At 37.3% G+C, this 16,126-nt stretch overlaps 1 protein-coding gene and 1 long non-coding RNA gene across 7 annotated transcripts in view; one reads left to right on the forward strand and one right to left on the reverse strand.

The window, feature by feature from the left end:
- The window catches only part of LOC123554257 (glycogenin-1-like), a 64,168-nt gene extending 55,710 nt beyond the window's left edge, over window positions 1-8,458 (forward strand). For 5 of the 6 annotated variants that reach the window (XM_045344266.2, XM_045344264.2, XM_045344265.2 and 2 more), the window contains 2 exons: window positions 2,510-2,609; window positions 5,525-8,458. In XM_045344266.2, coding sequence (XP_045200201.2) covers window positions 2,510-2,609; window positions 5,525-6,339 — 915 coding nt within the window. In that variant the 3' untranslated portion in view covers window positions 6,340-8,458. The remainder of the gene's footprint in view (window positions 1-2,509; window positions 2,610-5,524) is intronic. The other variant, XR_006686980.2, reaches the window with a different exon arrangement.
- Window positions 8,459-8,670: 212 nt separating this feature from the next.
- Window positions 8,671-11,739, reverse strand: LOC128558576 (uncharacterized). Its single transcript, XR_008371730.1, has 2 exons — window positions 11,147-11,739; window positions 8,671-9,302 (listed from the first exon to the last, which is right to left on the reverse strand). It is a non-coding gene; the product is annotated as an uncharacterized LOC128558576 (long non-coding RNA).
- Between the last annotated feature and the right edge of the window lie 4,387 nt (window positions 11,740-16,126).

A 16,126-nucleotide genomic window follows, 5' to 3' on the forward strand; every position in this document is an offset into this window, starting at 1 on the left:
GGATGTATTATGGGAACCCTTAGCGGGCGGGCGGACTTCGTCCACAAACTTTATCTGGAGCATTTCTTCTTCAAGCATGGAGGGATTTTGATGTAACTTGGCACAAATGTTCACCACCATGAGACAGAGTGTCATGTGCAAGGACCAGGTCCCTAGGTTTAAGGTCAAGGTCACACTTAAAGGTCAAAGGTCAAATTCAAGAATAACATTGTCTGGAGCATTTCCTCTTCATGCATGAAGAGATTTTGGGGTAACTTATCATGAGACGAAGTGTCATAGGCAAGAATCAGGTCCTTAGGTCTAAAGTCAAGGTCGCACTTATAAGTCAAAGTTCAGATACAAGAATGAGAACATCGTTCAGAGCATTTCTTCTTCATGCATGGAGGGATTTTAATGTAACTTGGCACAGTTGTTCACCATCATGAGACAGAGTGTCTTGCACAAGAACCAGGTCCCTAGGTCTAAGGTCAAGGTCACACTTTGAGGTCAAAGGTCAGATACAAGAAAGACAACAAGCTCTCAACGGGCGTATTGTGTGACTATGGCACCCTTGTTGTAAAACTTGTTTACATTTTCAATCAAACACCAGAAAAAAACATAAATCCTTTACCAAGTTAACAACAGGAAACTTTACAGAATTATTTCCCTTTATAATTTAAAATTTTTAAGAGCTAATTTCCTTCATTTTTTTAGTACTTCCCTTTTACTCGAAAATTCAACTTACTTTTTTTTTACAATTTATTTTTTTACAATTCAGTTTATTTCTATATTGATTCTTTACAGTTAATTGCAGGTACTATCAGTTTGTGGAAATTAATAAAAGCAGTAAAGAGTTATAAGCAATCATTGAGATGTCTTTATCCAGTAGGAGACTTTGTATTGTCCAGCAATACTTCTTTTCACTTGTTTTATGAACGATTTATTATACCCCCACAAAACGAAGTTTGGGGGAGGGTATATAGAAGTGAGCTTGGCGGTCAGGGGTCGATCCGTTGGTTTTGGTGGTTTCCGGATGATAACTCCTGAAAGGCTTGACTGATTTAAATAATTTTTGGTACACAGATGTAACATTAGAAAATACAGGTCAAGTTCGAATTTAGGGTCAAAGGTCAAGGTCACAGTGACCCTGAACAGTTAAACGGTTTCCGGATGATAACTTGAGGACGCTCGGGCCTATGATCATATATTTTGGTACACAGGTGTAACATCATGAAATACAGGTCAAGATCGACTTTGGGGTCTGTAGGTCAAAGGTCAAGGTCACAGTGACTCGGAACAGTTAAATGGTTTCCGGATGATAACTTGAGAACACTTGGGCCTAGGATCATAATTTTTGGTACACAGATATAACCTCATGAAATACAGGTCAAGTTCGACTTTGAGGTTTGTAGGTCAAAGGTCAAGGTCACAGTGACTCGGAACAATTAAACGGTTTCAAGATGATAACTTGAGAACGCTTGGGTCTAGGATCTTAAATTTTTGTACACTGGTGTAACATGATTAAATACAGGTCATGTTCCACTTTGAGGTTAGTAGGTCAAAGGTCAAGGTCACAATAACACGAAACAGTTAAACGGTTTCCGGATGATAACTTGAGAACATTTGGGCCTAGGATCATGAAAATTGATAGCGAGGTTGGTTATGACCAGCAGATGACCCTTAATGATTTTGAGGTCAGCAGGTCACAGGTCAAGGTCACAGTTACCCGGAACACTTAAACGGTTTTCGGAGAACAACTTCACAACGCTTGGGACTATGATCATGAAATTTAATAGGGAGGTTGGTCATGACCAGCAGATGACCCATAATTATTTTGGGTTCCAAAGGTCAAAGGTCATTTAAACCTTTTCCGGACTATTACTTGAGAACGCTTGGGCCGAGGATCATGAAACTTTATAGGGAGGTTGATCATGACCAGCAGATGACCTCTATTGATTTTGAGGTTAGTAGATCAAAGGTCAAGCAAGTTCAGCTGTGACATTGGCTTAGTTCTGTGATAAGGCCATATTGTGGGGGTATAATTCGTCACTCCTGTGACAACTCTAGTTTTTTTCTGTGTTGATTAAAAATATAGTATTGATATTAATTTTTTTGCCTACTTACTAAAGCATAATTGTATTTCAGTGATGTAAATTGTTTAAAAAACATCTATAGAACCTTTGTTAAAGCATTTTAGTATTGACAGTGGAGGAATTTGAAGATGGCAATTTTTTTGTTTAAAGATAGGCTTTAGTAAACCGGATTCCATATTTTTGTTTTAATTTAATGATTTACTTTTACTCCAAAGGAACTACTGATTGTACAAAGTTAAGTTGCACTGTTTATAACTAATTTTCATCTGTTTAAAATGTCTGTTCACATTTATTCTAGTATTTCTCAATACATACACATCTTGTAAAGATGACTAATTCAGTCATATTTGTATGCCAATAATACTGAATTCAGTAAATTTGATATGTTGAAAAAATATTTAAATTGTTTTGAAGTTAAGAGTTTGTTTTATGTTTAGATTGGTCTTGCTGGAGAACTAGCCACAATGACAGTCCATGGTGCTCCCTCTCCAGCCACGCCACTCTCTGATGCACAGCGGAAACTTAATTGGGAAAGAGGTAAGTAATGTTAGAAAGTAAATGTTTCACATTAAACATTATGTAGTTGATGAAAATTGGGTAGTTGGCAAAAATCCAAACCTGGAATTGAGACAACAATTTATTTGAATCAGAGCCCATGGCAGGTGTCATAATTAGCCCCCAAACTTCAAGTGTAGGTTGATACTGCTTGAAACAGTCAGGTGGGTAATGCTGGAAACAGTCTAGGCTGTACTGCAGGAAATGGTCTAGGCTAATACTGTTGGAAACAGTTTAGACCAATACTGCTTGAAACAGGCTAGGCCTATACTGCTGAAAATGGTCTAGGCCAATACTTTTGGAAACAGTCTAGGCCAAAACTGCTGGAAACAGTCTAGGCCAATACTCTTGAAACAGTCTAGGCCAATACTGCTTAACAGTTTAGGCCAATGCTGCCAGAAACAGTCTTAGGCCAATACTGCTTGAAACAGTCTAGGCCAATACTGCTTGAAACAGTTTCAATTCTAGTAATTACCAAGCTCTAACCATCATGTGTTTTCCAGCCTGTTAACAACAGCATTACAGACTTACTAAAGGTTTACACTTTGTCAGTAGGGCAAGCAACCTATGAGGCTAGCTACAAGGTGTGACTATCTGTGTCAGTTTAACATTCTAACAATAACAAGTTCAAAACCCTAGTATAAGAAATGATCTGGTTTACAACTGACCAAAGAAAATAGCTTGTTTTACAGTTGACCAAAGATTATGTGTTAATTTATACAAATGTTTTGATAGTCAAAAGTCATAATTTAGGCACATGTTCTGTTTTACCATTAACCAAAGACACAAGTTGGACAGATGTTATGTTACACATTTGACAAAGTCTTGCAAATTTGCTGAAAGACTTAATTTATGAAGTCATGCAAATGTGCTGTTTTTTAAAATTGATTAGGGCCTCTGTGGCTGAGTGGTTAAGGTCTCTGACTTCAAATCACTTGCCCCTCATATATGTAGGTTCGAGCCTCACTTGGGGCATTGAATTCTTGATGTGAAGAAGCCATCCAGCTGGCTTACGAAAGGTCTGTGGTTCTACCAAGGTGCCTGCCTGTTATGAAATAATGCACGGAGGGGAACCTGGGATCTTCCTCCACCATTAAAGCTGGAAAGTCGCCATATGACCTATAATTGTGCGGTGCGACGTTACACCCAACAAAACAAACAAAGAAACAAACAAAATTGATTGGTCAAAGAAAATATCAACTGTTAGATAGATGTTCTGGTAAGTTGACCAAATGCACCTTGTATATCCAGTAACACCAGTATGCGCAAATAACAGATCATTCTGTAACACTAGAATGCGCAAGTAAATGGTGGAAATTGCCGATGAAGAACCATACGTTGAGTAAACTGGCCAATATCTTTTGTGCTAAACAGAGTGGAAACAATTGTTGAATACGTGCATACGGCTGTGAAGACATTGTGCTTCAATTGGAAATAGGTAGATTCTCTAGAAAATCATTGGTTTTCAAGATCATTCATGAGAATAACAACCTGGGGACCATTTTGAAGGCGGATTTAGTGTTTCGTTGGTAATCCACATTAAATCCCCACAGGTACAACCCATTGGCCTAACACAACAATGGTAATAAGTTATACCATCCCTAATGACATCTAAAATACAGCAATTGTACTTTATATGAATGAAGAAACCTGAAACGTAGGGTAAACGCAAGTTAAAACCACTACTATACCGAATTATGATTCAATGGTTTGACACTCAAAAATCCTGTTTTTGGTGTTACTCTGGTCTTCCATGCACATATCTCTGTGTTACCTCATAAGTGCATAAAACACATTAAATCTATTCCCTTTCATTATTAAATGTCATAAGTCCTTTGACTCATGAAATTATCTACCCGACTACCTATAAAATGAGGTAAAATATTCATCACTGTATCAGTGAATACCAACGAAACACTAAATCCGCCTTTAAAAATGGTTCCCAGGTTGTCGTTCTCACGAATGATCTTGAAACCAATGATTTTCAAGAGAATCTACACATTTCCGATTGAAGCACAATGTCTTCACAGCCGTTTGCATGTATTCAATTGTTTCCACTCTGTAAAGCACAAAAGATACTGGCCAGTTTACTCACTGTGTGGTCCTTCAGTGGCGATTTCCACCATGTGTTTGCGCATTTTAGTGTTATATTTTGTGCTAACGATCTGTTATTTGTGCATCCTGGTGTTACTGGATATACACGGTGAAATGAATTTGGCAAATCCTACTAAATGATCAAAGGTGCCATGACTTGAGTGGCATACATGTTTGGCAGAAACATACCATTGTTTAAGTCCCAGCATGACTGTTTGAATTTGAATCCTGACTTTTGAACACCTTAATAAGGTATTTCAAACATCTCTGTGAATGGGAGCTGTTTTACATAAGGTAGTGGACCCATAATTATAGCTTATTAGCTTTGTATCGGGAAATATGAACGAGTTCTTCAGCGGAAATATTGCGCGACTTTAGGAGCGCAATATTCTTCCGCTGAAGAACGAGTGCACATTTCCCGATGCAAAGATAACCTTTTTATTACATACGCATCTACACCTATAAATATAATGTAAATATCATAAATTTGTTCAATAGCCTGACAATAGGATTGACAATACTGAACTAAATAGAAAAAAAAATAGTGCAACAACACACACTGAATTACGTCACGCACCCGATATGAAATTCAGGCATCAGTGTATGGAAAAATATTGACGTTTCTGGTACCAGTGTAACTTAACGGTGAATAGATATGAGTATGTAATAATCTTCATTTTCTGTGTTATTAATTATGCTTTTGTACTATTTCAGTAACTTGTAAATCTACCTCTTTTTGATACCAGGAGAGCCATTAATCCATACAGGGCCACTACTTAAATATTAACTTAATGTGTTTGTAGGTCAGATAGACTACCTTGGTCAAGATTCTTTCGAGAACATTCAGAAAAAGATTGATGAGACTCTAAATACAAGTGAACCAGCCCCGACTCCTGTAACCATGGCAAGTCCTTTCACTCCAAAGTCAGCGACAAATTCTAAGCCCAGACCAGAAGCTACATCAGAAATAAAGCCAGAGGTGTCATCAACAGCAGCTGAAGAACTACCGCCTCCAATTAAACAGCCAGTTAAAAAAGAAGCTCCACAGGTAAAGCCTACTGTCCCAGCCCCACAGGCAAAGTCTGCTGCCCCAGCCCCACAACCAAAGCCTGTTGCCCCAGCCCCACAGGCAAAGTCTGTTGCCCCAGCACCACTGGCAAAGCCTGCTGCACCAGCCCCACAGTCAAAGTTTGTTGCCCCAACCCCACAGGTAAAGCCTGTTGCCCCAGCCCCACAGGCAAAGCCTGTTGCCCCAGCCCCACAACCAAAGCCTGCTGCACCAGCCCCACAACCAAAGCCATCTGCACCAGTTACACAGCCAAAGCCCTCTGTATCAGCAACACAGCCAAAGTCGGTACCAGCAACACAGCCAAAGTCGGTACCAGCAACGCAGCCCACAGCTCAACCAAAGGTGACTCCAGTAAGGCCTCTAGTAAGGCCACAAACAACCTCCACTGCCCAGTCTAATGTGGGTGCCACAGCAGCATCTAGAGCCCCTGCACCTAGTGTACAGTCTAGGTTTGGTGCGACAACAGGAACCGCTAGGCCTGCTGCACCCACACAGCCAGCAACAAAAACGACTGGCTTAAATATTCAAACCTCATCTAAAAAGAAATGAGGCCAGTATAATCATGTTAAGTTCAATCAGTTGTTGACAATTTGAAGAAAAAAGCTGTTGCCATAGTTTTAAGGACTTGGATACACTGTTAAATGATATGTTAATGAGTTATATAGCAGCTTATGAGATTAGGATGTAAAATGTATCAAGTAAAGATTAATCGAGGGCTGGTCAAGTAGTTCAAGGAATTTTTGTACAGGCGTATACGAAAATTATTTTGATTGGTTATTTTATTTCGTTTCAGTCTTCATAAGTCTTGCAACCTTGAATTTTCACTGCAGTTACCAAAGAGTAGGTATTTGAAGCAACATCGTATATATATCTAGCTATAGCTACCTCATGCCAAAATACACATACAATCTTTCTATCCTTATATGCATATTGGATGATTTCAGAGAATTCTCTCTTGAACCTGCTGACCATACCTTATAGAATGACCAGGACTTAATAGTTTGCATGACTAGAAATGATCAAATCTTCTTTGTTAAAGACCTGTGTAGTGAGTTTTGTATAGATGAATACTTATTTCTCTGACTTTTATGACCTTACTTATACATTTGAATCCTTGGAACAGTTTATTTTAATGCTTTAAAGTTCTTGCATTAATTAATTCACATTATATAAAAAAAAATTCATGTGACAATTAATTCCATGTTAGTAAAAATTCATATAACTGGTATTTCCAGTTTATTTCAATTTACTTTATAATTACAATTAATTAGAATGCAGCAGACGTTTAATGCGGACATACTTATGCCGTCAAATAGCAGGATTTCAGAGTTTCTGACTTTGCAACAAACTGTTATATATTGCTTGATGTTGAACTACAGTTCTGTACAGACACTGAGGATAATGATAGGCTAGGGGACTGAATATTTTCTTGATCATGAATTCGATTTCAGTGTGAAATATTGTCTATATTTATTGTCTGGCTTATTTGATCAATATTTTGACTTACCATCGCTTCTCTTGTTGGCATTAAAATCCTCTGCCTGCTACCTCAGATATCCTTCTGGTATACATGTCTCTCCATTCACTCATTTCACATGTTGATGTGATTGTGGTACCTACATGAATTACCTGCTAAATGAGTGCTCCTTTTCTTCTTTACGACTTAGATGCACTGTCAATTTTCACGCTTAAAACATTCTTGACAGTCAAATTTACCAAGTTTGTGTACAGTACATGAATAATTTGTCAGTAAAAAAAATAGTATTTTTTCTTTAGGATATTATTTGAAGTAGGGTATTAAATTTTCTGATATATTTCGAAATTTATGAAATAATTTTTGTCACTTAATTAAAGAAATGCTACAGTATATTTTATTTATGTAGTAAATGACGTCTAAATAGACACGAGGGGATAAGATGCTTGCCGTTAAAGTCAAAGTGAATTCACACACACTTTAAGTCACAGTTGTGTCTACCATCACCGAGGTAATGGACAATTTAATCAATGGTGTCAGTTCCCAGCTTGGTTACAGATTAATTTCAATGCTTAATGTTATGTTTTAAGAATTCTTCCATCAGTGGTTAGCTTCCCAGGCAATATTTGCATGTATAATATACATTTAAAAGAAATAAAATTCCTTTAGACTTTAGTGTATGAAAATTTTAGTATTTTCAGTGCGAGATATCAAATATCAAACAGTATTTTGCCGATTTACTGCATAATGTTTGTTTCATTGGTATGTCCAGTTCTAGAAAATGATATGCTAGTCATAGAATATGTATACAATTTTGCTGTTTAAAACTTGTTAAGATTTGCTTGATTTGGTGCAGATGTTGTTGTTTTTTTTCTTTACAAAATTTGCCTTTTACTAAAATTTATCATTTTTTAATAATTTGCCATAATAAGCAGAAGTGCTATTTTTCTTGCTATAATGATCTTTTATATTGTTGTAGTTGTTGTGTATGTATACATCTATTTGCTATCTTTTATCTTGTATTAGGACTTATTGTTATTTGGCTTATTTGAAAACATCTATTTTATTTTTGAACTTTCTATATAAAACCTTCCAATTTGCTTATCTTTAGCTGGTTCAAAGTTTTAAAAGTTATTTGTTTTACCATGTTGTACTTAAATATTTACATGTTTCTTATTAAAAAAAAAAAACGCATCCAGAGCAGGTAGAATTAACTTAAATATTTACACTTTTACAGGTTTCTTATAAAAAAACGTATCCAGAGAAGGTAGAATTATACTTTTGTTTTTGTTTTGTAAATTAAGGGATGTTTCAGTAAGTTAAACAAATAGAATATATATATTTTTTTCTTTCTACCATATTAGATAATGAGATGTATTTTACTGTAAGTATGTGATGTTTTGTTGCTGTTTTTTCCCCCTTATTTTCACTTCTCTTTTTTTGCAGAAAAATTGAAGAATCTTTGTATTTTTGTTTTTCTTGGCATATTTTTTTCTTCAAAACATTGCAGGCTTGTTCAGAAATGTATGTTTGATTGTAGTAAATGTGTTTTACAAGTGTTCCACATCATTTAAAGTCATCATGCACCCTTGTTCCATTGACCGAAATACAGTGACTGCAGACTGCATTTTTAGGTGCAAAACTACAAAAATCTTGAAACAGATTGTTTAGACAGTACTTTTTGGAATTTGCAGACAGCTCAAATTAATAAACATTCCAACCATCAAATAAGACAAGGACACGTGTATGTCAGTGTCAAACCAGGCATCAGTGTCAGTCGGTCAAAAAAATGAATTGAATTATAAAAACAACCAAACATCACTGCAGTGTGAGAATGTTGAACTTTTAGTGTTCTTTCAAATAGTTTAGCATTACCATGTTCATTTGACCTTGAAGAGATTACTTTTTGAATTTCTCTTTTTTTTTTCTTTCAGTCATACTATCCAAGAAAATCTTTATGTTGTACATAAGGACATCTGTAAAATATATCATTTATTAGGAGAATATAATAATCTTGAGACAAGTTGTATATTTATGTCTCCCCCAGGAGACATATTGTTTTTGCCCTGTCCGTCCGTCCGTCCGTCCGTACGTCACACTTCATTTCCGAGCAATAACTGGAGAACCATTTGACCTAGAACCTTCAAACTTCATAGGGTTGTAGGGCTGCTGGAGTAGACGACCCCTATTGTTTTTGGGGTCACTCCATCAAAGGTCAAGGTCACAGGGGCCTGAACATTGAAAACCATTTCCGATCAATAACTAGAGAACCACTTGACCCAGAATGTTGAAACTTCATAGGATGATTGGTCATGAAGAGTAGATGACCCCTATTGATTTTGGGGTCACTCCAGCAAAGGTCAAGGTCACAGGGGCCCGAACATTGAAAACCATTTCCGATCAATAACTAGAGAACCACTTGACCCAGAATGTTGAAACTTCATAGGATGATTGGTCATGAAGAGTAGATGACCCCTATTGATTTTGGGGTCACTCTGTCAAAGGTCAAGGTCACAGGGGCCTGAACATTGAAAACCATATCCGATCAATAACTAGAGAACCACTTGACCCAGAATGTTGAAACTTCATAGGATGATTGGTCATGAAGAGTAGATGACCCCTATTGATTTTGGGGTCACTCTGTCAAAGGTCAAGGTCACAGGGGCCTGAACATTGAAAACCATTTCCAATCAATAACTAGAGAACCACTTGACCCAGAATGTTGAAACTTCATAGGATGATTGGTCATGAAGAGTAGATGACCCCTATTGATTTTGGGGTCACTCCATCAAAGGTCAAGGTCACAGGGGCCTGAACATTGAAAACCATTTCCAATCAATAACTAGAGAACCACCTGACCCAGAATGTTGAAACTTGATAGGATGATTGGTCATAAAGAGTAGATGACCCTTATTGATTATGGGATCACTCCGTCAAAGGTCAAGGTCACAGGGGCCTGAACATTGAAAACCATTTCTGATCAATAACTAGAGAACCACTTGACCCAGAATGTTGAAATTTCATAGAATGATTATACATGCAAAGTAGATGACCCTATCGATTTTAGGGTCACTCCATTAAAGGTCAAGGTCACAGGGGCCTGAACATTGAAAACCATTTCCGGTCAGTAACTTGAGAACCACTTGACCCAGAATGTTGAAACTTCATAGGATGATTGGTCATAAAGAGTAGATGACCCCTAACGATTTTGGGGTCACTCTGAGAAAGGTCACGGTCACAGGGGCCCGAACATTGAAAACCATTTCCGGTCAGTAACTTGAGAACCACTTGACCCAGAATGATGAAACTTCGTAGGATGATTGGTCATGCAGAGTAGATGAACCCTAACGATTTTAGGGTCACTCTGTTAAAGGTCAAGGCCACAGGGGCCTGAACATTGATAACCAGTTCCGATCAATAACTTGAGAACCACTTGACCCAGAATGTTGAAACTTCATAGGATGATTGAACATGCAGAGTAGACGATCCCTATTGATTTTGGGATCAGTCTATTAAAGGTCAAGGTCACAGTGGCCTGTTCATGTAAAATCATTTTTTGGAAAACACTTGAGAACCACTTGACCTACAATGTTGAAACTTAATAGGATGATTTGACATGCAGAGTAGATGACCCCTATTTATTTTGAGGTCACTTGATCAAAGGTCAAGGTCACAGGAGCCTGAACAGTGACTTGAGAACCACTAGGCCACGAGTGTTGAAATTTAGCGGGATGACTGGACATGCCAAGTAGATTATCCCTATTGCAGCCAACCATCAGTGTCTCTTTGACTTTCGCTCCTGACCCCTATTGACTTCTTGCCTATAGGACTTTGCATTGGGGGAGACATGCGCTTTTTTACAAAAGCATTTTCTAGTTATACCTAAACACGTCTAAGGGGGCGGGTATTTAGGAGTCGTCTTAAGATCTGCCTGCTATGTCATGTAGTTTCTTTTCAAAATATTTTCAGCACCAAATACTTCCATACTTCTACACATAATCTGTGTTTAATAAGTGTGTTTGTGTGCTCAACATCATTTTATTTTAAATATCAGTTGAGGCATTGCAGAGTTATGGGCCCGTGGACCTGCATGCTGGTGGTATAAATCACTTCCAAGTGAGTGCTCTAGTTAAGGACTGTAAGAAAGAAAAGTAACTACTAACTTGTTTTTAAAGTTTGATTTACAGTTTCATGCTTCGATGACTTAAGGATATTCAAAAAGTTAAATATAAATCAAGTGTAGCTGCTGCTCATTGAATTAGTATTTTTGTATTTAAGCAATTTATTTAAATACTTGCGGTTTTTGACAGAAGCAGTTGAATTGGCATAGTTTATAGAATTATGCAACTTACATGTTTGGCAATAGCAATCTTGGTGCATTGAATGTATATATTTCTTGTTTTTGCTAAGCTTCTTTGAATCATGCAAACAGTTTTAGCTGATGATTTAGTGTTGTATGGCTGTAGTACAAACGATTTTTGACAAACCTATATACAGTAAAATCAGATATTTTCATTAGGCTAAATGTTTGCACGATAGGCTATTCACGATATTTGGCAAATTTGTTAGGTATCAAGACTTACTCATTACAATAGTAACATTTTCGCAACTATTTCGTTTGGAGAATACCGACAAATTAATGAATATAAAGAAAACTCATGAAAATTTCTCATTTTACAGTATTCAAGTGATAAATGACAGTTTTCTGTGTGCTTAACAAGTATCTGATTTAAGGAATTGTTGTACATATATAATATGATCAGATTTACCAAGGATCAGGGTATAATCTGAATGAATAGGGTCTGTTAATTTTCTTCAGTGAAACCATGTGTTAAAAAGCATGTGTGCTTTAAGCATTAGCAGCCATTTTGAATGTGTTTATCCTGTCACCTTAAATGGAATGACAGAAAACTGGCTGTGATGTGCAGTATCACCTCCATTTTATTTCGGCAAATATGAACAAACTATTACATAAGTGCATTTGGATAACAAATTAGCTACTGTATTTGTATGAATGCATGTGTATATCATTAGTGGATACCTACATTATTTTGAAATAGGTCTTACTAACGATATATCTTATTGTCATTAAGTAAATGATATAACATATTCTATATTAGCATGTACTAGAATATCCATTTACTCAGGATGGTTATTTAATATTATAACAAATCTAGGGGTGGAGAAAAAGGGGGTGGGGGGGGTCCTAAAATTGTATTATTTTCCAATTTATTTGTCGCTATTTGTTTAGAATGTTTCAGGTTATAGAAACTGACTAGAGTTCAGGTTTTTGTTTGTGCAAGTGCAAATTGGTTAAACAGTATTTATTAATCCCCCACCACAAGTGGTGTGGGGTTATAGGAATGGTCTCCATCTGTCTGTCCATAACAATTGTGAACTTAAAACCCCCTGAAGGATTTTCATGAAACTTGGGTCAAATGATCACCTCGTCAAGACAATGTGCAGAACTCATGAGTCAGCTATGTTGGCTCAAGGTCGATGTCACAACTCAAGGTCAAAGGATTGAGCCTTCCATTTTGTGTCCACTCTGTATCTCCTAAACATTTTGAAGGATTTTCTTGAAACTTTGGTCAAATGATCAGCCCTTTCACTATCCATAACAGCGGCGGGGGATATAGCTCTTTCAGACTGCCTTGTTCTGTATTCATGTGATTACATTACACACAGTCAATATAGCAGACTGTTGTTACAAAGAATTTGAAAACAAGTTTACACAGAAAGCTTATAAAAATTCATTTCCTTACTGTAAAAGTAAATGTATGAGTATGCTGTAAAATGAATGGCTTAATCAGTAGATAGTAAGTTTGATATATTTAAATTGAAAACAAAAAAGCACTGCCTGTTGATAAAATTGAAAGTGCAGCATAATCAGCTCATGTGATTTAACTCTGAATTTAACTGATCTTCTGAACTGTTCTAATCAATGATCATTTATTTTCAGATTGAAAATTCATATTTTCGTTTATTTTTTGAAGAATGTATCTTCCTGTATTATAAAGTCTGATGTGATTTTTGTTCCTAGTATTACAATTATAGATATATTGTATCAAGAACTCATTAAAATAGCTAGAAAACAGTGTATTCTGATTGACTTGTATATTGCTTTCTAAGGGATTGTTATTGTATGATAATAATATATAATGTTACTGGGCATATTAGAAGTAATTTCCAAGGTATGATAATAAATTGTTATCCACTCAAACTGCTGTTTTCTTCTTTTCTGTAAGGAACAGAATGGTGGTACCCTTTATAAACCAGATATTTGTACATCCACCACCCCTCGAACAACGAAGTTGTAAGGGGTGTATACTGGTTTCAGGTTGTCTGTCTGTCCGTCTGTAGTTACAATCTTGTGCGCACCAACTCTCCTTATCGCCTTAACACAATTTAACTTCACACAAGTGGTCAGTAACAATAGCAGTTGTGCTGTTAGGTTCTTTCAGAATTTTTTTTTGCATAGTTGCGTGACTGTTTATTGTTACTATACTATATACATAGAGTCTGCATATGCAATCTTGTGCACGCTTAATCTCCTGAACCCATGCACACAATTTAATGAAACAACACATGATAGGAGTAACCCTAGTTGTGTTTGGTGCATGTTATGTTTTCTTTTAGATAAATATTTTGTTACTGTGCTATATACCCAAGAGTCTGCATATGCAATCTTGTGCATGCCTAATCTCTCGAACCATTGCACACAATTTAATGAAACTCCACACACGTGATCAGTACCAACCTTACTTGTGCGTGGTGCATGTTAGATTCTTTCAGAAAAATATAGTGCTGAGTTATTGGACTTTTTTTAGCCCACCTGAGCCAAAGGCTCATGGTGAGCTTTTGTGACCGCTCAATGTCCATAGTCCGTCGTCAGTCGTGCGTCCGTCAACATTTTCCAAAAAAATCTTCTTGAAACCACTGGGCAGAATTACACCAAACTTCACAGGAATGATCCTTGGGTGGTCCCCTTTCAAAATTATTCAAAGAATTGAATTCCATGCAGAACTCTGGTTGCCATGGCAACCGAAAGGAAAAACTTTAAAAATCTTCTTGTCCAAAACCACAGGGCCTAGGGCTTTGATATCTGGTGTGTAGCATCATCTAGTGGTCCTCTACCAAAATTGTTCAAATTATCCCCCTAGGGTCAAATATGGCCCCGCCCTGGGGGGTTACATGGTTTATATAGACTCATATAGGGAAAACTTTGAAAATCTTCTTGTACAAAGCCACATGGCCTAGGGCTTTGATATTTGGTATGTAGCATCATCTAGTGGTCCTCTACCAAGATTGCTCAAATTATCCCCCTAGGGTCAAATATGGCCCCACACCGGGGGTCACATCGTTTATATAGGGAAAATTTTGAAAATCCTCTTGTACAAAACCACATGGCCTAGGGCTTTGATATTTGGTATGTAGCATCATTTAGTGGTCCTCTACCAAGATTGTTCAAATTATCCCCCTAGGGTCAAATATGGCCCCGCCCCGGGGGTCACATGGTTTATAATGACTTATATAGGGAAAACTTTGAAAATCTTCTTGTACAAAACCACATGGCCTAGGGCTTTGATATCTGGTGTGTAGCATCATCTAGTGGTCCTCTACCAAAATTGTTCAAATTATCCCCCTAGGGTCAAATATGGCCCCGCCCTGGGGGGTTACATGGTTTATATAGACTCATATAGGGAAAACTTTGAAAATCTTCTTGTACAAAACCACATGGCCTAGGGCTTTGATATTTGGTATGTAGCATCATCTAGTGGTCCTCTACCAAGATTGCTCAAATTATCCCCCTAGGGTCAAATATGGCCCCACACTGGGGGTCACATAGTTTATATAGGGAAAATTTTGAAAATCCTCTTGTACAAAACCACATGGCCTAGGGCTTTGATATTTGGTATGTAGCATCATTTAGTGGTCCTCTACCAAGATTGTTCAAATTATCCCCCTAGGGTCAAATATGGCCCCACCCCGGGGGTCCCAAGTTTTACATAGCCTTATATAGGAAAAAAAGTTTAAAAATCTTCTTGTCTGAAACCACAACACTTAGACCTTTGATATTTGGTTTGTGGCATTGTCTTATGGTCCTCAACCAAAATTGTTCAAATTGTACCCCTTGGGTGAAAAGAGGCCCTGCCCTGGGGGTCCCAAGTTTTATATAGACTTCGTATAGGAAAAAGCTTTAAAAATCTTCTTGTCTGAAACTATACGACCTAGGCTTTTGATATTTGGTATGATGCATTGTCTAGTAGTCCTCTACCAAAATTGTTCAAACTATGCCCCTGGGGTTAAAAGAGGCCCCGTCCTGGGGTCACTTAGTTAATATGCGAGTTACATAGGAAAAATACTTAAAAAATCATCTGATCCTCTTTCCAGGACTGTTTAATTATAATTACCTGATGACCCCAAGTAATATGATGTCACTTGACTGTGACCTTGACCTACTTTCTTGTTTTTAGCTCACCTGAGCACGAAGTGCTCAAGGTGCGCTTTTATGATCGCCCTGTGTCCGTCGTTCGTCCGTCGTCAACAATTTGACTGTTAACACTCTAGAGGTCACAATTTTGACCTAATCCTAATGAAACTTGGTCAGAATGTTACCCTCAATAAAATCTTGGATGAGTTCGATATTGGGTCATCTGGGCTCAAAAACTAGGTCGCCAGGTCAAATCAAAGGAAAAGCTTGTTAACACTCTAGAGGTCACAATTTTGGCCCAATCTTTATGAAACTTGGTCAGAATGTTACTCTCAATAAAATCTTGGACGAATTTGATATTGGGTCATCTGGGCTCAAAATCTAGGTCACCAGGTCAAATCAAAGGAAAAGCTTGTTAACAGTGTAGA

Source organism: Mercenaria mercenaria, chromosome 7 (assembly GCF_021730395.1).
Source record: "Mercenaria mercenaria strain notata chromosome 7, MADL_Memer_1, whole genome shotgun sequence".
In the NCBI taxonomy this organism is placed as follows: domain Eukaryota; kingdom Metazoa; phylum Mollusca; class Bivalvia; order Venerida; family Veneridae; genus Mercenaria; species Mercenaria mercenaria.